General features: G+C 43.4%; 1 protein-coding gene across 1 annotated transcript in view; it reads left to right on the top strand.

The window, feature by feature from the left end:
• Positions 1-23,135, top strand: part of GFPT1 (glutamine--fructose-6-phosphate transaminase 1) — a 73,649-nt gene that overhangs the window by 38,850 nt on the left and 11,664 nt on the right. Inside the window, exons 11-16 of the mRNA XM_067470706.1 lie at positions 1,235-1,330; positions 1,721-1,818; positions 5,223-5,343; positions 8,965-9,122; positions 18,015-18,129; positions 18,426-18,553. Coding sequence (XP_067326807.1) covers positions 1,235-1,330; positions 1,721-1,818; positions 5,223-5,343; positions 8,965-9,122; positions 18,015-18,129; positions 18,426-18,553 — 716 coding nt within the window. The remainder of the gene's footprint in view (positions 1-1,234; positions 1,331-1,720; positions 1,819-5,222; positions 5,344-8,964; positions 9,123-18,014; positions 18,130-18,425; positions 18,554-23,135) is intronic.

The raw sequence follows: 23,135 nt of genomic DNA, 5'->3' as shown, positions 1-23,135 counted from the left end.
ATCTCCAGCAAGCATGCAAAGAATGAGGAAGTACTTCATCAGTGTCACAAACGGTCGGTGAAGGGACAGCTCCCCTGGTGGCCAGAATAGAATCATAGAATCAAAGAGTTGGAAGAGACCGCATGGGCCATCCAGTCCAACCCCCTGCCAAGAAGCAGGAATATTGCATTCAAATCACCCCTGACAGATGGCCATCCAGCCTCTGTTTAAAAGCTTCCAAAGAAGGAGCCTCCACCACACTCCGGGGCAGAGAGTTCCACTGCTGAACGGCTCTCAGAGTCAGGAAGTTCTTCCTCGTGTTCAGATGGAATCTCCTTTCTTGCAGTTTGAAGCCGTTGTTCCGCGTCCTAGTCTCCAGGGAAGCAGAAAACAAGCTTGCTCCCTCCTCCCTGTGGCTTCCTCTCACATATTTATACATGGCTATCATATCGCCTCTCAGCCTTCTCTTCTTCTCTTGAATACCCTCAAGAAAAGCTGGAATGTTAAATTTCCTCTGTGTCTGTCTATATATGTTGTGTGTCTATGGCATTGAATGTTTGCCATGTATCTGTACATTGTAATCCGCCCTGAGTCCCCTATGAGGTGAGAAGGGCGGAATAGAAATACTGTAAATAATAATAATGTATTTATTTATTTATTTATTTGCTGTATTTGTATACCACCTTTCTCAGCCAATCGGCGGCTCAAGGCAGTTTCCAACAAATCAGTATACATGAAAATATAATACCAATTAAAGCAATAAACAATATAAAACATCACAACAGCAATAAAAACAACATAATTAGCGTCTCCTCATTATCAAGTATTATCTACTTCCATAGTCAAGTCAATTCGATTTCCTATTGTCTCTGACCATGTAAACATATGTTGTTTACACCAAAAGATCGGTTAAGTCACTTCAGCAGTTTTTCTTCATCAACATGCCACAAGTTAATCCAATCTTCTCCTCCATAAAGTCATTGGTTTATTTTAGCATGCTATCTTCTGTCTTTCCAGACCTGCCACATCCCTATTTTTGGTGTTGGTGTTGTATTTATATATGAAATTTATAATTTCATTCAATCCAGTCATCACACTCTCCAGCATGGATTTGGTCTTGGGGAAGGCATGCCCTCTCAGCCCCATAATAGGGTCTCCGTAAGTCAGAAACGACTTGAAGGCACGCAACAAGCTCTCGTTCTGTCCAATGTGCATAAGATTTGCCAGTAAATACCTTTTGTTTATATATCTAAAGGTAACTTCAGCTCTTTCATGCAAAAGGAGATTTTTGAACAGCCTGAATCGGTCGTTAACACCATGAGAGGAAGAGTCAACTTTGATGACTGCACAGGTAAAAGGAAACTGAAGCAGCCCTGTTTTGTCTTTTTAAGTATAATCCAGTTTCTGAATCCAGATTGTCTACTTTGAACTGGATATTAATGATGTTGTCTCCTGCCTTGAGCCCTAGGGAGAGGCGGGTAATACACTCATCATCATTATTATTACTACTATTACTATTGTGTGGCTGTTTCTTTCTAGATTGTTTTGGGATCCTGTTGTTGAGTCCGATTGGCCGAGTCCTTTCTCCTATGAGGAGGCAGTGGCTTATTGGCATTGCACCCTCTTTCCTATAAATCAACAAAGTAAAGCTCTGGCAAAAAGATCTTTTTGTCTGTGTTTGTCTCCTTTTGAGTTGTTTTCTCTTTTGCGATCCGGCCCTTTGTATTGATTCTCCTAACAGTGAACCTCGGAGGCCTGAAAGATCACATTAAAGAGATCCAAAGGTGTCGGCGTCTCATCCTTATCGCTTGCGGGACGAGTTACCATGCTGGAGTCGCAGTGAGTGTCTGCTTTTGTTCAAATTTTGAGCAAATAAAATAATAATAATAATAATAATAATAATAATGTTTATTTATACCCCCCCACCACCACCACCACCATCTTCCCAAACGGAACTAGGGGCGGCTTACATGAGGCCGAGCCCGGAGATGCATTACAACAAAATAAAACCGGAACACACAATAAACATCACAATAAAATAGATAAAATATAAAAATACAACAAAATAATGCAAAATACAGTAAAAGAAAAATCCCAATCACAGTGAGCGGGCCACATGTACAAGGTAAAATGATGAAAACTCAGGATGAAGGTAAAATGATAAAAACTCAACAAACAAAGAAAAAAATCTATTCCAGAAATATATATTTGCTTGTTTGTTTGTTTGTTTTGTGCATTAACAATTGGTTGGTTGGGAGGTACAAGTTGAGCATCCCTTTGAATAATTTATAATATTATAAGATTGCTATCACTTCCTGTTGTCTCAGCCTGGTTCTTAACTAGGAATCGTTTGTAAGTCATATGATTGTAACTTGGGGTCAGCATGTAGATAGATAAATAGATAGATAGATAGATATTTCTAACATTTCTACCCTGTCCTTCTCAACCCCCAAGGGGGGACTCAGAGGGATGTAAACAGAGATAACTATGTCTCTATAGAGAGAGATAAATATGTTTGTAAATATGTACATATATAAAGAGAGATAATAATAATAATAATAATAATAATAATAATAATAATTACCAGTTACTTTCAGTGGGACAATGAATTCTACGAACAGAAAGATGGAGTAGCTATGGGGAGCCCTCTCAGCCCGGTCATAGCTAACTTCTACATGGAACACTTTGAAGAACAAGCCCTGGAAACAGCAACCAAAAAGCCCACGATATGGTTCAGATATGTGGATGACACCTTCACCATTTGGAGCCATGGAGAAGAAGAACTCAACAGGTTCCTGGACCATCTTAAAAGCATCCACCCAAAAATCCAGTTCACCATGGAAAAAGAAAATGAAGGAAGACTGCCTTTTCTAGATGTCCTAGTCATCTGCAAACCAGATCAACAATTGGGTCACACCATCTACAGAAAACCCACACACAGATAGATATCTACATAAAAACTCCAACCATCACCCAAGTCAAAAAAGAAGCACCATTAAAGCCTTGGCAGAGCGTGCAAAAAGAATCTGCGAAGCCCACCTCCTCCAAGAGGAACTGAACCACCTCAACTGGGCTCTCCAGGCCAATGGAGACTCCACCTCAGACATCAGAAGAGCTGCAAGACCAAGAACAAGCCACGAGAGTCAAGATGAAGATCCACCCAGAGGAAAAGTGTTCCTGCCATACATCAAGGGAACCACTGATTGCATAGGGAAGCTGATGAGGAAACACAACATACAAACAATCTACAAACCCACCAAGAAAATCCAACAAATGCTACGTTCAGCAAAGGACAAGAGGGATCCTCTCACCTCTGCAGGAGTCTACCATTGTATACCATGCAGCTGTGGACAAGTCTACATAGGGACCACCAAACGCAGCGCCCAGACACGCATCAAGGAACATGAAAGGCACTGCAGACTACTTCAACCAGAGAAATCAGCCATAGCAGAGCACCTGATGAACCAGCCTGGACACAGCATATTATTTGAGAACACAGAAATGCTGGACCACACCAACAACCACCATGTCAGACTGCACAGAGAAGCCATTGAAATCCACAAGCATGTGGACAATTTCAACAGAAAGGAAGAGACCATGAAAATGAACAAAATCTGGCTACCAGTATTAAAAAACTCTAAAATTATAACAGCTAAACAACAGAGAGGAAAAAACCAGGCACAGATTAACACCTCCCAGCAACAGATTTTCCCAGACTCAGGCAGGCCTTCAAATGCTAATGAAGGTGATCAGCTAAACATTCACACCTAACTGCAGCAGGGAAGAGCTCCTTGCCCCACCCCAGCCATTCCACAGATATATAAACCCATTTTTCCTACTTCCAACAGACCTCACACCTCTGAGGATGCTTGCCATAGATGCAGGCGAAACGTCAGGAGAAATGCCTCTAGAACATGGCTCTATAGCCCGAAAAAACCCACAAGAACCTAGTGATTCCAGCCATGAAAGCCTTCGACAATACAATAATAATAATAATAATTTGTTTGTATTCTGCCCTCTCTCCCCAAGGGGACTCAGGGCGGATTCCCACAATCACAAACACAAATACAATAACGACTCATCTGAATCTATGAATCTCAAAGTAAACCAACATCTAACCACGAATTATAACCTAAAGCTAAAATTACATAATCAAATTATTATATCTAATCTCAAAACATTGAACCTCAATTTCAGAATCACTAAAGGTTCAATTAAGAAAGTTTAAAATTGATTATGTTGCCATGAGGTCAACAGCACCAACCGAGGCAACAAGGCCAGAGTACAGTGGTAGTCTTAGCTAGTCTAGTCCTCCTCTTCTCCATGTGCTATATGTTCCAGATGTATACAGATTAGACTTGTGCACGGATCCGTTTTAGCCATTTTACTTCAACCATACCAATTTCTTTGACTTTACCGGGTAGTTCATGTTTTTCCGTCCGTAACATCCATAATGAGACTACGTGGCAACCAATCACGGCTCCTCCTCCCATATTCAGCATCACAGTTGAATTCTGGCTTCAATGAATTTTTGGCTTGGCCTCTCTCTTGATCTTTTTGATTTTCTTTTATTTTCTTGATTCTTTTTATTTAGCAGGACTGGCTGGGAGTGGGGGATGGGTGGGTGGGGTGCGTGTGCACATTTGGGGGCTTGGAATGGAGAGTGTCCCTCTTAGCTTCTTTTCCCCCTCTTCTCATTCAGAAAATACTTCTCAAAAATAATAATAATAATTATTAATAATAATAGTAATCCAACAAACAAAATAGAAGCCTCCTTCTCAGAAAACAACTACCACCTAGTAACCTTTCCTATAGAGTAGAAAGGAGAAACAGCTTTAAGGAAGCATCAAACCCAAAGGGAAACCCCTCCCCCCATTGCCACTCATGGGCCGGATCTAGCCGTATGTTTTTGGCTGTGGTCCAAAAACTCCATCCGGCTGCGCACCTGTTTTCAGGAGGTGCGCAGAAATGGATATGAGGGTAGTTTAACATCCACCGGGGAGGCCCTGCTCTTAGTCCCGCCAGCTTCGCAAACACGTCTGGTAGGGGCGAAGGACAGGGCCTTCTCGGTGGTGACGCTTGTGGAATTCGCTACTCAGTGAGATTTGATCGGCATTCACCCGATGTAATCTCGCAGAAGCCTAATACAGATAGCTATGATTTTGAATTCCTGCTCAGAGATGCTCATCGCATGATGTGTCCCCCCCTTTTATTTCCATTGTTTCCTTCCATTCTGAACCCAGACCCGCCAGGTTCTGGAAGAGTTGACAGAGCTTCCCGTGATGGTGGAACTGGCCAGTGACTTCCTGGACCGCAACACGCCCGTCTTCCGTGACGACGTCTGCTTCTTCATCAGCCAATCAGGTAAGAGGAGGACCCACATTCGGGGTCTCCGGTGGGACTTCTGCCAAAGAAGGATGGGTAAAAGCCAGAACAACAACAACAACAACAACAACAACAATAATAATAATAATACTTTATTTATACCCCGCCACCATCTCCCCAAGGGAACTCGGGGCGGCTTACATGAGGCCAAGTCCAACAACACATCAGTAAAAACAAAACAGCAAGCAAATAAAACAGTACAATTAATATAACTCACATTTAAACAATAACACAGAGAATTTAAAACCTTTAAAACTCACAAAAGGCAAGCCGATAATAACACATGCAACACAATTTTTTAAAAAAATCCTGTTTCTAGTTATTTCCTGTTTTGTTGTGCACTCCTTACTTTGGAAGTAGTTGCTCTACTCCAGAAACTGCCACGAAATCTGTATTTGTGACCTGCCCTCTCTCCCCAAGGGGACTCAGTGCGATCTCTAGTGGCAAACATTCAGTGCCATAATGAACAAACAAAACAGATTGAAATAATCAATAAATAACATCAATGTAAACTTATAAACTTAAATGACTAACCATAGAATAATCAAAATAGATTAGCCTCATCATATGCATCACCATCATGACAAAATCCAAATAATTAAAGTAGACTAAAGTTATAAAACGATGATAAGTGATGTTTTTTAAAATACAAAGAATGAATTAATGAAACTTACATGGATTGTAAATGGTCATATGACTACTCAAATTAAATTATTATTATTATTATTATTGTATTGTAGAAGGCTTTCATGGCCGGAATCACTGGGTTGTTGTAGGTTTTTCCGGGCTATATGGCCATGTTCTGGAGGCAGTTTTTCTCCTGACGTTTCGCCTGCATCTATGGCAAGCATCCTCAGAGGTAGTGAGGACCTCACTACCTCTGAGGATGCGTGCCATAGATGCAGGCGAAACGTCAGGAGAAACATTGCCTCCAGAACATGGCCATATAGCCCGGAAAAACCTACAACAACCTATTATAATTATTATTGTAGCAAACGAGGTATTACATTATAAGCAGACCCAAATATAAGCTGAGAGACCTAATTTTACCATAAAAAAACAGGAAAACATATTGACTTGGGTATAAGCCGAGGGTGGGAAAGGCAGCAGCTACTGGGAAATTTCAGAATAAAAATAGATACCAATAACATTGCATTAATTGAGGCATCAGTAGATTAAGTGTTTTTGAATATTTACATAAAGCTGTAATTTAAGATAAGACTGCCCAACTCTGATTAAAATCATTATTCTAACCTTCTTCAATGTAAATGTGCATACGTATCCTTCCAATAATAATTATGGAGTAAAATAATAAATGTAATAATAACAACAGTAGTAAAGTAAAATAATAAATATAATAATAATAAAATAAGAATAAATAGAGTAAAACAATACATTTAATAAAATAATAATAATAATAATAACAGAGTAAAATAATAAATAACCTTGACTCAATTATAAGCCGAGGGGAACTTTTTCAGCCTAAAAAAAGAGCTGAAAAATTAGGCTTTTACTCGGATATATACTAAACCCCCGGTGGCACAGTGGGTTAAACCGCTGAGCTGCTAAACTTGTTGACCGAAAGGTTGCAGGTTCGAATCTAGAGAGCAGTGTGAGCTTCCGCTGTTAGCCCCAGCTTATGTCAGCCTAGCAGTTGGAAAACATGCAAATGTGAGTAGATCAATAGGTACTGCTCCGGCGGGAAGGTAACGGCGCTCCATGCAGTCATTTAGTGAACAGATAAGAGTCACTGGGTGCGAGATCAGGGCTTTGAGAGGGGAGGCTTCAAACATCCCAACCAAATGAGGTTAATCACTCTTGTGTTGCATGAGCAATGTGTGGATGGATGCGCACTGTCACGAAGGAGACAGACTCCTGCCATCAGCATCCCAGCTGATGTTTTGGATGGCTCTGCGAATATTTTTCTTGGTCTCACAATATATTCTGTACCAGTTTTGTCACATTCTGTCTTGACATTACGTCCTCTCTATAAACTGAAATGATTTCACAAAGAATCACAGTGGCATTTATGCCCTTAGCATTTAGATAGCATATTACAGCGCTAATAACTTTCTTTTTCTTTCTTTCTTTCTTTCCTTCTCTTACGACATTTATATGCTGCCCTTCTCACCCCGAAGGGGACTTAGATCGGCTTACAAGATATATATATATAGATAGAGATATATAGATAGAGATATATAGATATATACACACACACATACACACACACATACATATTATATTATATTATTAGCATAATACAATATCAGTATTAAATATTACTATATTGTACTATACCTTTATATTGTAATATTATTAATAATATTACATGTAATATAAATATTTACTTATAATATCATATTATTATTAGTAGTAGTATTATATTGCTTTATAACGGCGCTCCATGCAGTCATGCCGGCCACATGACCTTGGAAGTGTCTACGGACAACACCAGATCTTTGGCTTAGAAATGGAGATGAGCACCACACCCCAGAGTCGGACACGACTGGACTTCATGACAGGGGAAAACCTTTACCTTATTATATTGCATTAAATTATAATATTATAAATATTATAATATTATTACTACATCACAAGTATGTTTGGCAGGGACGAGAGACAAGGTCTTCTCAGTGGTGGCCCCTCGGCTGTGGAATTCCCTTTCTACAGAAATTAGATCGGTCCCCTCCCTGTTAGCATTTCAGAGGAAAGTGAAGACCTGGTTGTTCGAGCAGGCATTTGAATAGGCAGTGTAACGAATATAGGAATCTGGAACAATTGGATGATGAAACTGGATTTTGATTTTAACTATGAGACGATATAAGATGTTATATGATAATAATAATAATAATAATAATAATAATAATAATAAACCTTTATTTATACCCCGCTATCATCTCCCAAAGGACTCGGTGCGGCTTACAAGAGGCCGAACCCAAATACATCAGTAAAAAAGCAACAACAACAATACAGACAATAAATAAACTCATAAACAAAGCAATAATGATATTATAATAAAATATAATAAATTATGATGTTTAATTTATTGTTAGAATGCTATTGTTTTAATTGTTTTTTACTGTTTTATGATGTTTTAATGATGATTTTGCTATTGTGAACCGCTCTGAGTTGCCCGAGGGCTGAGAAGAGCGGTATACAAATATAGTAAATAAATAAATAGTAAATAAATAAATATATTACATTACATTGTATTATTAGCATAGCACAGGAGACAAGGTGGAACTGTCTTCTGCCCCCCTCTCACTTCACTTTGCACTTGGAGGAAAATGGAACTTTCACCACAATGCCAGTTGATGAACTCCTGACGACTGGCACTGCTCGTTCGCTTCCGTTGGCTTCCTGCTACACGGCAGTGAGACCACCTTCCCCCGTGAGAGCTACATGCCTTGTAACCTTACTTTACGGATAACCTCATATATGTGGCTGGAGTTGCACTTAAAATATGTCCCTGTTCCAACTTACATACACATTCAACTTAAGAACCTACAGCACCTCTCTTGTCCAAAACATGGGGACCACCTGTAATACAGGTGTTTGCTTGTGTTGACTCTCAGAATGTCCTTTTTTCTTCCTGTCCAGGTGAGACGGCGGACACGCTGATGGCGCTGCGCTATTGCAAGGAGCGGGGTGCGCTGACAGTGGGCATCACCAACACGGTGGGAAGCTCCATCTCGCGGGAGACCGACTGCGGGGTCCACATCAACGCCGGGCCGGAGATCGGGGTGGCCAGCACTAAGGTGAGCGGGGCCTCTTCCATCTGAAGCATCACATCCAAGCGGCAGGAGAAAGCCGAGATCCATATTCCGTCATGTATTCATCCATCCAGGGTCTCATACAGGCAGGATTTGGGTAATAGTTGGAAATACATAGTTTTTTTCTCAAGGACAAGACAGGGAGAGACAAAAATGGGGTTTCTTCTTATTACACTACTAGCCATCCCCTGCCACGCGTTGCTGTGGCCCAGTCTCATGAGCTGGAAAATAAAGTCATGAGAAAGTGTTGGTTTCTAATATATGTAATGTCTTTCTGCTTGTAGGTAAACAGTATTTCTTCTTGTTTCTTTGTCAGTGTTGATGTGGAGATTGTCTGGTTTGCCTTCTATGAAACATGCAACATATCATTGTCCTTCTTTAGGGGTCCCTTTCAAATCTATGATACTATATCTTTGTGTGTGAATCATATCTATCCATATCTCTGGCTGGATGGCTCTTTGTCAGGAGCGCTTTGATTACGTTTTCTTGCCCTGGTGGAGGGAGTTGTACTCGATGGTCTTAAGTATTTTCTGTTGGTCATGGGGGTTCTGTGTGGGAAGTTTGCCCCGATTCTGTCGTTTGTGGGGTTCAGAATGCTCTTTGATTGTAGGTGAACTATAAATCCCAGTAACTACAATTTCCAGATGTCAAGGCCTATTTCCCCCAAACTCCATCTGTGTTCATATTTGGGCATATGGAGTATTTGTTTCAAGTTTGATCCAGATCCATCATGGTTTGAGTCCACAGTGCTCTCTGGATGTAGGTGAACTACAACTCCCAAACTCAAGGTCAGTGCCCACCAAACCCTTCTTGTGTTTTCTGATGGTCATGGGAGTTCTGTGTGCCATGTTTGGTTCAATTCCATCATTGGTGGAGTTCAGAATGCTCTTTGATTGTAAGTAAATTATAAATCCCAGCAACTACAACTCCCAAATGACATTTTTTTTTTTTAGTGATGGTCACTCCTTAGGTTAGTAGGTGTCTTGTGGCCAAACTTGGTGGCAATTCATCCAGTGGTTTTTGAGTTATGTTAATCCCACAAACGAACATTACATTTTTATTTATAGAGATGTAACACAATTTTTGTTCCTTTGTTATAAATATCATTTCCTAATTGGTTCTGTCATAAAATCACGGAAAAGGTTTGTTGAACTGCCAAAACTTTGTTTTTGAGGGAGGGATATTACCCTAAAGCAGCACATTTTGTGATAGTTTATCCATGAATATTTCAACATCGAGTTTCAACCTATTCAACATAGTGTGCCACACAAACAAAGTTTTGGGAGAATAATAATAATAATAATAATAATAATAATAATAACAACAACAACAACTTTATTTATATCCCGCTTTTCTCCCTAACGGAGCCCAAAGTATCTCACAACATAATACAATATAAATCAAAGCACATTTAATGTAAAAAACAAGACAAAAAATCATACAAAGCATAAGATAGAAATAAATATTAAGCATTAAAAACATTTAAAACCAATTACAATTATAGTGGAGACTAATCCATTAAATAGTTTTTTTCTCTAAAAATTGCTTTCAACAATTTAATTATATTATAATAATTAAATTAAATTAATTAGAACAATTACTTTCAAAGTAAGGACCGCACAATTAAACAGATATAACACTTTCAAGCCAGGAACAGAAAATCTTGACGGTTCAAATCCAGGGAGTGGACTGAGCTCCCGCTGTTAGCCCCAGCTTCTGCCAACCTAGCAGTTTGAAAACATTCAAATGTGAGTAGATCAATATGTACTGCTCTGCCGATAAGGTAACGGTGCTCCATACAGTCATGTTGGCCATATGACCTTGGAGGTGTCTACGGACAACGCCGGCCCTTTGGCTTAGAAATGGAGATGAGCACCACATCCCAGAGTCAGACACGAGTAGACTTAACAGCAGGGGGAAACCTTTACCTTTTTAGGCAATCCCTCACTATCCGAGGATGATGGCCTTCAAAGTATTGTATCTTGGTGGTGGGTCTGTAGGTGACTGTGGAGCCCCATTCTTGATCCGCATGTTCTCCCACAGTGAGGACATTGGTTTCCAGATGGAAGGCTGTGCCGGTCGGGGTTGGCTTGACGCGCCTGCTTCCTCTTGGCACATTTCTCCCTTTCGCCCTCCATTCATGCCTCTTCAAATTCCGCAGCACTGGTGGTCACAGCTGACCTCCAGTTAGAGCACTCAAGGGCCAGGGCTTCCCAGTTCTCGATGTCTATGCCACAGTTTTTAAGTTTGGCTTTAAGCCCATCTTTCAATTTCTTTTCCTACCCACCAACATTCCATTTTCCATTCTTGGTTGGGAGGTCGGCTGCTCAGTAGTTTAACCTGCTGCACCACCAGGGGGCCTACAATACAAACACATATACTACAATTCTGCACAAAACACATATTAAAATACATAGTGCAATGATTAAAATACAATACATCTATTATAGTACAAACAGAATGTAAATTTTAATTTTGCTGGTTTGTTTATTTATTTGTGTCGGGAGCGACTTGAGAAACTGCAAGTCGCTTCTGGTGTGAGAGAATTGGCCGTCTGCAAAGACATTGCCTAGGGGACATTGCCTGGATGTTTTGATGTTTTACCATCCTTGTGGGAGGCTTCTCCCATGTCCCTGCATGGGGAGTTGGAGCTGACAGAGGGAGCTCATCCGGGCTCTCCCCGGATTTGAACTTTAGGCCTTTTGGTCTTCAGTCCTGCCAGCACAAGGGTTGAACTCATTGCTTAAAATATATTATGATTTATTGTCGAAGGCTTTCATGGCCAGAATCACTGGGTTGTTGTAGGTTTTTTTTTCCCGGGCTATATGGCCATGTTCTAGACATTTTGCCTGCATCTATGGCAAGCATCCTCAGAGCTAGTGAGGTCTGTTGGAACTAGGAAAAAGGGTTTATATATCTGTGGAATGACCAGGGTGGGACAAAGGGCTCCTGTCTGCTGGAGCTAGGTGTGAATGTTTCAACTGACTACCAGCAGACAAAAGTCCTTTGTCCCACCTTGGTCATTCCACAGATATATAAACCCATTTTCCTAGTTCCAACAGACCTCACTACCTCTGAGGATGTTTGTCATAGATCAGTGTTTCTCAACCTGGGGGTCGGGACCCCTGGGGGGGTTTTGAGGGCATATCAGAGGGGTCACCAAAGACCATCAGAAAACACAGTATTTTCTGTTGGTCATGGGCGTTCTGTGTAGGAAGTTTGGTCCAATTGTATCATTGGTGGGATTCAGAAAGCACTTTGATTGTAGGTGAATTATAAATCCCAGCAACTACAACTCCCAAATCTCAAGGTCTATTTTCCCCAAACTTTATCAGTGTTAATATTTAGGCATATTACCTATTTGTGCAAAGTTTGGTCCAGATCCATAATTTTGGAGTCCACAGTACTCCCTGGATGTTGGTGAACTACAACTCCAAAACTCAAGGTCAATTCCTACCAACTCCTTCCAGTATTTTCTGTTGATTATGGGAGTTCTGTCTGCCAAGATTGGTTCAATTTCATTATTGGTGGAGTCCAGAATGCTCTTTGGTTGTAGGTGAACTATAAATCTCAGCAACTACTGCTCCCAAATGACAAAATCAATCCCCTCCCAACCTCACCAGTATTCAAATTTGGGCATATCGGGTATTTGTGCCAAATTTGGTCCAGTGAATGAAAATACATCCTGCATATCAGATATTGACATTTCAATTCACAACAGTAGCAATATTACAATTATGAAATAGCAACAAAATAATTTTTGGTTGGGGGTCACCACACCAAGAGGAATTGTATTAAGGGGTCGCAGCATTAGGAAGGTTGAGAAACACTGCCATAGATGCAGGCGAAACGTCAGGAGAGAATGCCTTTAGACCATGGCCATATAGCCCAAAAAATCCCCTACAACAACTTTATATTATGATTATTTTAATTATACCCAGATTTTAGTGGATGGTGGGCTTGGCCACCAGGCAGTACTTCCGTTTAATGCCTCTGCTCCATAAAGCCAGTGTAAAATACTATATATACTGTATTTACTTGAATGTAGCACTCATGACTTTCCTGCACATGACATTTGTGTCATATGGTCATCTTAGTGCTCATCCACAGCCAAAGGGGAAGCTGCTTCTGGAGCTCCTCTTTGCAGGACCTCCTCACTCATTTAATTGCATTGACTCAATGCTATGGGATCCTGGGATTTGTAGTTTGGTGGGGCACCAGCCTTCTTTTGCAGAGAAAAATCAAAGCCTTGCAAAACTACCCCCCTCCCCAATGATTTCATATCATTGGACCAAGGCAAAAGAAGCAAGGGAAAGGGTTCATCAAGGGGGGAAACTGGGCCGCCCGCCAAGTCTAAAGGAATGTTCCATGACCAACTGGACCCATTAATATTATTTATATCAGCCGGCAATGAAACAACATTAGATTTCCCACCTCATGCTGTAATGCTGGGCGCAGCTCACATTCTTAAGATGGGATTTACAACGCGGCTTAAGAAAACATACAGAGCTTGGGAATGTCACTTTTGAAGCGTGCAACGCAAACCCCGTTGGGCACAAACCCAAGGAAACAGAGGCATCTCTGAAATAGCATTTCCTCTTCATATCAGCAGTCTCGGGTTTGCTGGAGATGCCGCATAGAAGTTGCATCAGGTGGAAGCAGCACGATGGTCATCATGATAATAGTAATACACTAGGCAACAACATTTGGGGGGAAAATCCTGTTCCTGGTTTGAAAGTGTTCTTTCCTGCTTATTTGTGCGGTCTTTACTTTGAAAATCACCGTTCTCCTCCAGAAACGTTTGTTTTGGTGGCTGCCACAAACTAGGTTGAATGGGTTGAGACTCAAATGATGAGATCTTTAGTTTTGCCTTTTGTCCTTTTTGGGATTTTATTTTTCTCCTTTAGTTTTGCCTTCTCCCCCTCTAGTTTTTCTTTCTGTCCCTTTGGCTTTGCATTTTGCTCTTTTAGTTTTGCGTTCCGTCCCTTTAGTTTTGCCTTCTCTCTTTTTGGGTTTGCTTCTTGTCTCCTTCGTTTTTCCTTTTGCCTTCTCTACTTTATCTTTCTGTCCCCTTTGGATTGCCTTTTGCCCCTTTAGTTTTGCCTTCTCTCCCTTTAGTTTTGACCTTTTGGGTTTGCTTTTTGTTCCTTTAGTTTTTGCATTCTGTTCTTTTAATTTTGCCTTCTCCCCCTCTAGTTTTTCTTTCTGTCTTTTTCGGTTTGCCTTTTACCCTTTTGGATTGCCTTCTGCCCCTTTAGTTTTGCCTTCTGCCCTTTTGGGTTTGCCTTTTGCTCCTTTAGTTTTGCATTCTGTCCCTTTTGAGTTTTCCTTCTCTCCCTTTGGGTTTGCGTCTTGTCCCTTTAGCTTTGCCCTTTGCCCCTTTTGTGTTTTCCTTTTACTCCTTTAATTTTGCCTTCTCTCCCTTTGGGTTTGCTTCTTGTCCCTTTAGTTTTACCCTTTGCCTTCTGGGATTGCCATTTGTCTCTGCTATCTGCCCTTTTGGGTTTTCCTTTTGCTCCTTTAGTTCTGCATTCTGTCCCTTTTGGGTTTTCCTTCTCTCCCTTTAGTTTTGCCCTTTGTCCCTTTTGGGTTTTCCTTTTGCTCCTTTAGTTTTGCCTTCTCACCCTTTGGGTTTGCTTCTTGTCCCTTTAGTATTGCCTTTTGCCCTCTTGGATTGCTTTTTGTCCCTTTGCCTTCTGCTCTTTTTGGGTTTGTCTTTTGCTCCTTTAGTTCTGCATTCCGTCCCTTTTGGGTTTTCCTTCTCTTTCTTTGGGTTAGCTTCTTGCCCCTTTAGTTTTTCCCTTTGTCCCTTTTGGGTTTTTCTTTCACTCCTTTAGTTTTGCTTTCTCTCCTTTTGGGTTTGCTCCTTGTCCCTTTAGTTTTACCTTTTGCGCTCTTGGATTGCCATTTGTCCCTTTGCCTTCTGCCCTTTTGGGTTTGCCTTTTGCTCCTTTAGGTTTGCATTTTCCCCTTTGGGGTTTTCCTACTCTCCCTTTGGTTTGCTTCTTGTTCCTTTAGTTTTGCCCATTGTTCCTTTTGGGTTTTCCTTTTACTCCTTTACTTTTGCCTTTTTTCCCTTTGGGTTTGCTTCTTCTCCCTTTAGTTTTAACTTTTGCCTTCTTGGATTGCCTTTTGTGTCTTTGCCCGTCTGCCCTTTTGGGTTTGCCTTTTGCTCCTTTAGTTTTGCATTCTGTCCCTTTTTGGGTTTTTCTTCTCTCCCTTTGGGTTTTTCTTCTTTCCCTTTGGGTTTGCTCCTTGTCCCTTTAGTTTTGCCCATTGTCCCTTATGCATTTTCTTCTTACTCCTTTAGTTTTGCCTTATCTCCCTTTGGGTTTGCTTCTTGTCCCTTTAGTTTTAACTTTTGCCTTGGATTGCCTTTTGTGTCTTTGCCCATCTGTCCTTTTGGGTTTGCCTTTTGCTCCTTTAGTTTTGCATTCTGTCCCTTTTTGGGTTTTTCTTCTCTCCCTTTGGGTTTGCTCCTTGTCCCTTTTGCGTTTTCTTCTTACTCGTTTAGTTTTGCCTTCTCTCCCTTTAGGTTTGCTTCTTGTCCCTTTAGTTTTGCATTTTGCCCTCTTGGATTGTCTTTTGTCCCTTTACCTTCTGACCTTCTTGGTTTGCCTTTTGCTCCTTTAGTTTTGCCTCCTGTCCCTTTGGGTTTGCCTTTTCCTCCTTTAGTTTTGCCTTCTAACCCTTTAGTTTCACCTTCTCTCCCTTTGGGTTTGCCTCTTGTCCTTTTGGGTTTGCGATGCTGCAAAACCCCCGATGCTTGCAATTCCGGGGCAGGGCTTGTCCCCCCGCCTCTTTTGCTCTCCTGGCCGGGACCCAAAAGGAGCAGCTGTTCCTCATTCCCTTCTTCCCTGACTTACGATTGCATTTCTGGAGGATGCGCTCACCGTTTGGGATCCGGAGCCGGAGTTCACCCACATTTGCAAAAATAATAAGGGGGAAAAAGATCCAGATCCCACCCCATTGAAGCAACAAAACCTATTAAAGTGACAGCCTGTTTTGAAGCCTATGCTCTGCCTGAATGCATTTCCTGATTGAAATAATAATAATACTATACAACAAACTAACCAGTAAATACACATAAGCTCCATTCTAAAACACCAAACAATGCAACATTACAAAATACTACATGAACTATTTGGAAGCCAAGTAAAATGCAATATGATGGAAGCCTTAAACAAGAGAACTGTGCCTGCCTTAAGTGTTTTTAGCAGAGAAAATTAAAGTTAGGGGGCACTTATTTATTTATTTATTTCATTTACTTATACCCCGCCCTTCTCACCCGGGGGGGGGGGGACTCAGGGCGGCTTACAGAGGAGGCACAATTAGATGCCTAAAACAATTGACAACAATACAAAGTACAAAAGCAATTCAACAGTTAAATTAAAACTGAATACATAATAAATTATTAAAACAATCTCATGCTCGGTTCAGAGTCCATATATCCATTCCATTCCATTTATCCTTGTCTATCTTTAGATCCTTAATTTAGTTGCCAGAGTGACCAAAGGCTTGGTCCCAAACCCAGGTCTTCAGTTTTTTCCTAAACGCCAGAAGGGAAGTCGCTGATCTAATCTCCCCGGGGAGTGAGTTCCACAGGTGGGGGCCACCACCGAGAAGGCCCTGCTCCTCATCCCCGCCAACCTCACTTGTGACAGTGGCGGGGTTGAGAGCAGGGCCTCCCCAGCAGATCTTAAACTTCGAGGTGGGATGTAGAGGGAGATCCGTTCGGACAAATACACTGGGCCGGAACCGTATAGGGTTTTGTAGGTTAAAACCAGCACTTTGAATTGTGCTCAGAATTGGATCGGCAGCCAGTGGAGCTGACGCAGTAGGGGGGTGGTATGCTCCCTGTACGCTGCTCCGGTGAGCAATCTGGCTGCTTCTCGCTGGACTAGTTGAAGTTTCCGAGCAGTCTTCAAAGGCAACCCCACGTAGAGTGTGTTGCAGTAATCCAACCGGGATGTGACAAGAGCGTGGACCACCGTGGCCAGATCTGACTTCCCAAGGTACGGGCGCAGCTGGCGCACAAGTTTTAATTGTGCAAAAGCTCTCCCGGCCACCGCCGAGACCTGGGGTTCCAGGCTCAGCGATGAGTCCAGGATCACTCCCAAGCTGCGAACCTGCGTCTTCAGGGGGAGTGTAACCCCGTCTAACACGGGCTGTAACCCTATACCCTGTTCGGCCTTACGACTGACCAGTAGGACCTCTGTCTTGTCTGGATTCAATTTCAATTTGTTAGCTCTCATCCAGTCCGATACAGCGGCCAAGCACCGGTTCAAGGGCTGGACAGCCTCCTTGGTGACAGGTGGAAAGGAGTGACAGATTTGGACGTCATCTGCGTAGAGATAACATCTCATTCCGAAACTCCGAATGATCTCTCCCAACGGCTTCATGTAGATGTTAAATAACATCGGGGACAGAATTGAACCCTGTGGGACTCCACACAACAACGTTTGTGGGGTCGAACAGGTGTCACCCAGTAACACCTTCTGGGTCCGTCCCTCAAGGAAGGATCGGAGCCACTGCAAAGCAGTGCCCCCGAGCCCCATGTCCATGAGGCGCCCCAGAAGGATACCGTGATCGACGGTATTGAAAGCCGCTGAGAGGTCCAGCAGAACTAACAGGGACACACTCCCCCTGTCCAGTTCCCTGCGAAGATCATCTACCAAGGCGACCAAGGCTGTCTCAGTTCCATGTCCCGGTCTGAAGCCAGACTGTGCCGGATCCAGATAATCAGTGTCTACCAGAAACCCCTGGAGTTGTGTTGCCACCACACGTTCCATGACTTTGCCCAAGTAGGGAAGATTGGAAACTGGCCGATAGTTGTCGAATTGAGTGGGATCTCCTCTCCACTTCTCCTCCCTGCAGGCCTACACGAGCCAGTTTGTTTCGCTGGTGATGTTTGCACTCATGATGTGTGACGACCGGATTTCCATGCAGGAGCGGCGCAAGGAGATCATGCAGGGACTCAAGCTCTTGCCAGGTAAGGAAGGAAGGAAGGAATGTGTGGCAATGCGGCAGGATTTGTTTTTTTACATTATATTATATATTATTGGTATACACATATACAGTCCCCGAGTTATAAACATTCAACTTACAAACAACTTCTAGGTGGCCTTTGAGGGGGCCTTCCAAATCTATGATACTATGTCTTATACATGGAGTCCCTGAGTGGCAGATATTTGGACGTGTCTCCCTGCTTCTTACGACAATCCAGAAGTCAAACCTGTAGCCAGTGTGTGTGATTGTAGGTGTGATGGTATGTGCTTTCCCCTGCAGACCTGATTAAGGAAGTGCTGAGCATGGACGACGAGATCCAGCGCCTGGCCACGGAGCTCTACCACCAGAAGTCGGTCCTCATCATGGGACGCGGCTACCATTACGCCACATGCCTGGAGGGCGCCCTGGTGAGCCTTCCCATGATAAACCCACACCTTTCTGCATGCCTGGCCACGGAGCTCTGCCACCAGAATTCGGTCCTCATCATGGGACGCGGCTACCATTACGCCACATGCTTGGAGGGCGCCCTGGTGAGCCTTCCCATGATAAACCTACACCTTTCTGCATGCAGAAAGTATGTTCCGAAGCATACACGGCTTCCTCCACTCCACTTGTTTGGGAACATCATCCTTTAAATACAGGCGGCCCCCGGGTTGCAAACAAGATAGATGACCATCTGTCTGGGGTACTTTGATGGTGTTTTGCCTGTATGAAGGCAGAAGGGGGTTGGACAAGATGGCCCTTAGAGGTCCGTTCCAAATCTAGGGTGGTATTATTAATATTATTATTATTACCATTACGCCACATGCTGCAGAGATCCCTTCCAACTATTGTTGTTGTTTAAGCAGAGACTGGATGGCCATCTGTCAGGACTGCTTTGATTGTATTTTTCCTGCATGGCAGAATGAAAGGGATTTGACTATTTATTTATTTACAGTATTTATATTCTGCCCTTCTCACCCTAGAGAGTCACAGAACATATATATGGCGAACATTCAATGCTGTTTATACACTGATCAGACAGACATTTTACATAGATAGAGGTATATATATAAGCTTTCCCCATCTTCGGCATCTGTGAGGTTTTTGTTCGGTTTTTTGTTCGGCCACAGGGGAGTGCTGTCGCTCCATCTCCCTACCGAAGAGCTTTGTTTGTAAACTTTCCCCTTGATCGAATTGCGGGCATTTTTCTGGCATTTCCTTAAATATATTATTACTAGCTTGGGGACCCGGCGTTGCCCGGGTTATTAGAGAAAGTGGGTAATGGTGGTTCTGTATGCCAAGTTTGGTCTTTATTGGTCTTTGGATAACGGCTGCATTATTTTAAGGAAGTGAGTGAAGGTACTTGAAGTCCCATCATCCATGGGCCATCCTCCTACAAACAGCAGCAGGATATAGAGTGGGTCATGGGGGCTCTGTGTGCCAAGTTTGGTCTTTATCAGTCATTAGATGAGGGTGGCAGTGGTGTCAGTAAGTGAGTGAAGGTATTGCAAGTCCCATCATCCAAAGTCCATCCCCTTTCAAACTGCAGCAGGATGTAGAGTGGATCATGGGGGCTCTGTGTGCCAAGTGTGGTCTTGATTGGTCATTAGAAGAGGGTTGCAGCAATCTTTGGAAGGGAGTGGAGGTACTTGAAGTCCCATCATCCATGGTCTGTCCTCCTCCAAACTGCAGCAGGATGTAGAGTGGATCATTGGAGCTCCATGTGCCAAGTTTAGTCTTGATTAGTCATTGGCGAGGGTCTCAGTGGTCTCAGGAAGTGAGCAAAGGTACTGCAAGTCCCATCATCCATCTCCAAAGTTTTCCAAATAACACCAGGGCGTAAAGTGGGTCATGAGAGGTCTATGTGCCAAGTTTGGTCTTGATCCGTCATTGGATGAGGTTTGCAGAGGTCTCAGAATGTGAGTGAAGGTACTGGAAGTTCCATCATCCATTGTCCACCCTTCTCCAAAACTGCAGCAGGATGTAGAGTGGGTCATGGGGGCTCTGTGTGCCAACTTTGGTCTTGATTGGTCATTAGATGAGTTTTGCAGCAGTCTTGGGGAGTGGAGGTACTTGAAGTCCCATCATCCATGGTCTGTCGTCCTCCAAACTGCTCCAGGACGTAGAGTGGGTCATTGAAGCTCCATGTGCCAAGTTTAGTCTTGATTAGTCATTGGCGAGGGTCTCAGTGGTCTCAGGAAGTGAGTGAAGTGACTGCAAGTCCCATCATCCATTGTCAAATTCTTCCAAACCACACCAGGATATAGAGTTATGCGGGCTCTCTGTGTAAATTGTGGTCCTGATCCATCATTGTTGGCAGTTATATTGGTCTTAGGAAGGGAGTGCAGGTATTGCAAGTCCCATCGTCCATGGTGCATCCTCCTTCAAACTGCACCTGGATGTAGAGTGTGTCATGGAGACTCAGTGTGCCAAATTTGGTATTTATTGGTAATTGGATGAGGGTTGCAGTGGTCTGAAGAATTGAGCAATGGTACTGCAAGTCCCATAATCCACGGTCCATCCCCGGCCAAACCACACCAGGACGTAAAGTGGGTCATGAGAGGTCTCTGTGCGAAGTTTGGTCCTGATCAGTCATTGGATAAGGTTAACAGCGGTCTCAGAATGTGAGTGGTGGTACTGCAAGTCCCATCATCCATGGTTCATCCTCCTCCAAACTGCAGTAGGATGTAGAGTGGGTGATGGGGGCTCTGTGTGCCTATTTCGGTCTGTATTGGTAGTGTTCTGACCCAGCCCCCGGCCTTTCCTTTCCTCTCTTTGTCATCTCGGAATGTTGGATTTGAGGCTGGCCAATCAGAGACCATATGCAAATTTCCTTCTGTCATGCCCCGTTTCTGCCATGAACCCTCTTCTCCACCAGGGGCTCCTATTGAAGCTGCCCAATCAGAGACCATATGCAAATAGCACCACAATGGCAGCCAATCAGAACGCTGCCACATACCCCTTCCGCCCTCTGTCCGCCCTCTGTCCTATACAAACAAACACTCTTCTTTATTATATACTAGCTTGGGGACCCGGCGTTGCCCGGGTTATTAGAGAAAGTGGGTAATGGTGGTTCTGTATGCCAAGTTTGGTCTTTATTGGTCTTTGGATAACGGCTGCATTATTTTCAGGAAGTGAGTGAAGGTACTTGAAGTCCCATCATCCATGGCCCATCCTCCTACAAACAGCAGCAGGATATAGAGTGGATCATGGGGGCTCTGTGTGCCAAGTGTGGTCTTGATTGGTCATTAGAAGAGGGTTGCAGCAATCTTTGGATGGGAGTGGAGGTACTTGAAGTCCCATCATCCATGGTCTGTCCTCCTCCAAACTGCAGCAGGATGTAGAGTGGGTCATTGGAGCTCCATGTGCCAAGTTTAGTCTTGATTAGTCATTGGCGAGGGTCTCAGTGGTCTCAGGAAGTGAGCAAAGGTACTGCAAGTCCCATCATCCATCTCCAAAGTTTTCCAAATAACACCAGGACGTAAAGTGGGTCATGAGAGGTCTATGTGCCAAGTTTGGTGTTGATCCGTCATTGGATGAGGTTTTCAGAGGTCTCAGAATGTGAGTGAAGGTACTGGAAGTTCCATCATCCATTGTCCACCCTTCTCCAAAACTGCAGCAGGATGTAGAGTGGGTCATGGGGGCTCTGTGTGCCAACTTTGGTCTTGATTGGTCATTAGATGAGTTTTGCAGCAGTCTTGGGGAGTGGAGGTACTTGAAGTCCCATCATCCATGGTCTGTCGTCCTCCAAACTGCTCCAGGATGTAGAGTGGGTCATTGAAGCTCCATGTGCCAAGTTTAGTCTTGATGAGTCATTGGCGAGGGTCTCAGTGGTCTCAGGAAGTGAGTGAAATGACTGCAAGTCCCATCATCCATTGTCAAATTCTTCCAAACCGCACCAAGATGTAGAGTGAGTTATGCGGGCTCTCTGTGTAAATTGTGGTCCTGATCCATCATTGTTGGCAGTTATGGTCTTAGGAAGGGAGTGCAGGTATTGCAAGTCCCATCGTCCATGGTGCATCCTCCTTCAAACTGTACCTGGATGTAGAGTGCGTCATGGAGACTCAGTGTGCCAAGTTTGGCATTTATTGGTAATTGGATGAGGGTTGCAGTAGTCTGAAGAATTGAGCAATTGTACTGCAAGTCCCATAATCCACGGTCCATCCCCGGCCAAACCACACCAGGACGTAAAGTGGGTCATGAGAGGTCTATGTGCGAAGTTTGGTCCTGATCAGTCATTGGATAAGGTTAACAGCGGTCTCAGAATGTGAGTGGTGGTACTGCAAGTCCCATCATCCATGGTTCATCCTCCTCCAAACTGCAGTAGGATGTAGAGTGGGTGATGGGGGCTCTGTGTGCCTATTTCGGTCTGTATTGGGAGTGTTCTGACCCAGCCCCCTCTGGCCTTTCCTTTCCTCTCTTTCTCATCTCAGAATGTTGGATTTGAGGCTGGCCAATCAGAGACCATATGCAAATTTCCTTCTGTCATGCCCCGTTTCTGCCATGAGCCCTCTTCTCCACCAGGGGCTCCTATTGAAGCTGCCCAATCAGAGACCATATGCAAATAGCACCACAGCGGCAGCCAATCAGAACGCTGGCACATACCCCTTCCGCCCTCCGCACCTCTGTCCTTCCCATACAAACACTCTTCTTTATTATATACTAGCTTGGGTACCCGGCGTTGCCCGGGTTATTAGAGAAAGTGGGCATTGGCGGTTCTGTATGCCAAGTTTGGTCTTTATTGGTCTTAGGATAACGGCTGCATTGTTTTCAGGAAGTGAGTGAAGGTACTTGAAGTCCCATCATCCATGGGCCATCCTCCTACAAACAGCAGCAGGATATAGAGTGGGTCATGGGGGCTCTGTGTGCCAAGTTTGGTCTTTATCAGTCATTAGATGAGGGTGGCAGTGGTGTCAGTAAGTGAGTGAAGGTACTGCAAGTCCCATCATCCAAAGTCCATCCCCTTTCAAACTGCAGCAGGATGTAGAGTGGATCATGGGGGCTCTG

Source organism: Anolis sagrei, chromosome 7 (genome assembly GCF_037176765.1).
Source record: "Anolis sagrei isolate rAnoSag1 chromosome 7, rAnoSag1.mat, whole genome shotgun sequence".
NCBI classification, from domain to species: Eukaryota; Metazoa; Chordata; class Lepidosauria; order Squamata; family Dactyloidae; genus Anolis; species Anolis sagrei.
This window is presented reverse-complemented; position numbering and strand designations above follow the sequence as displayed.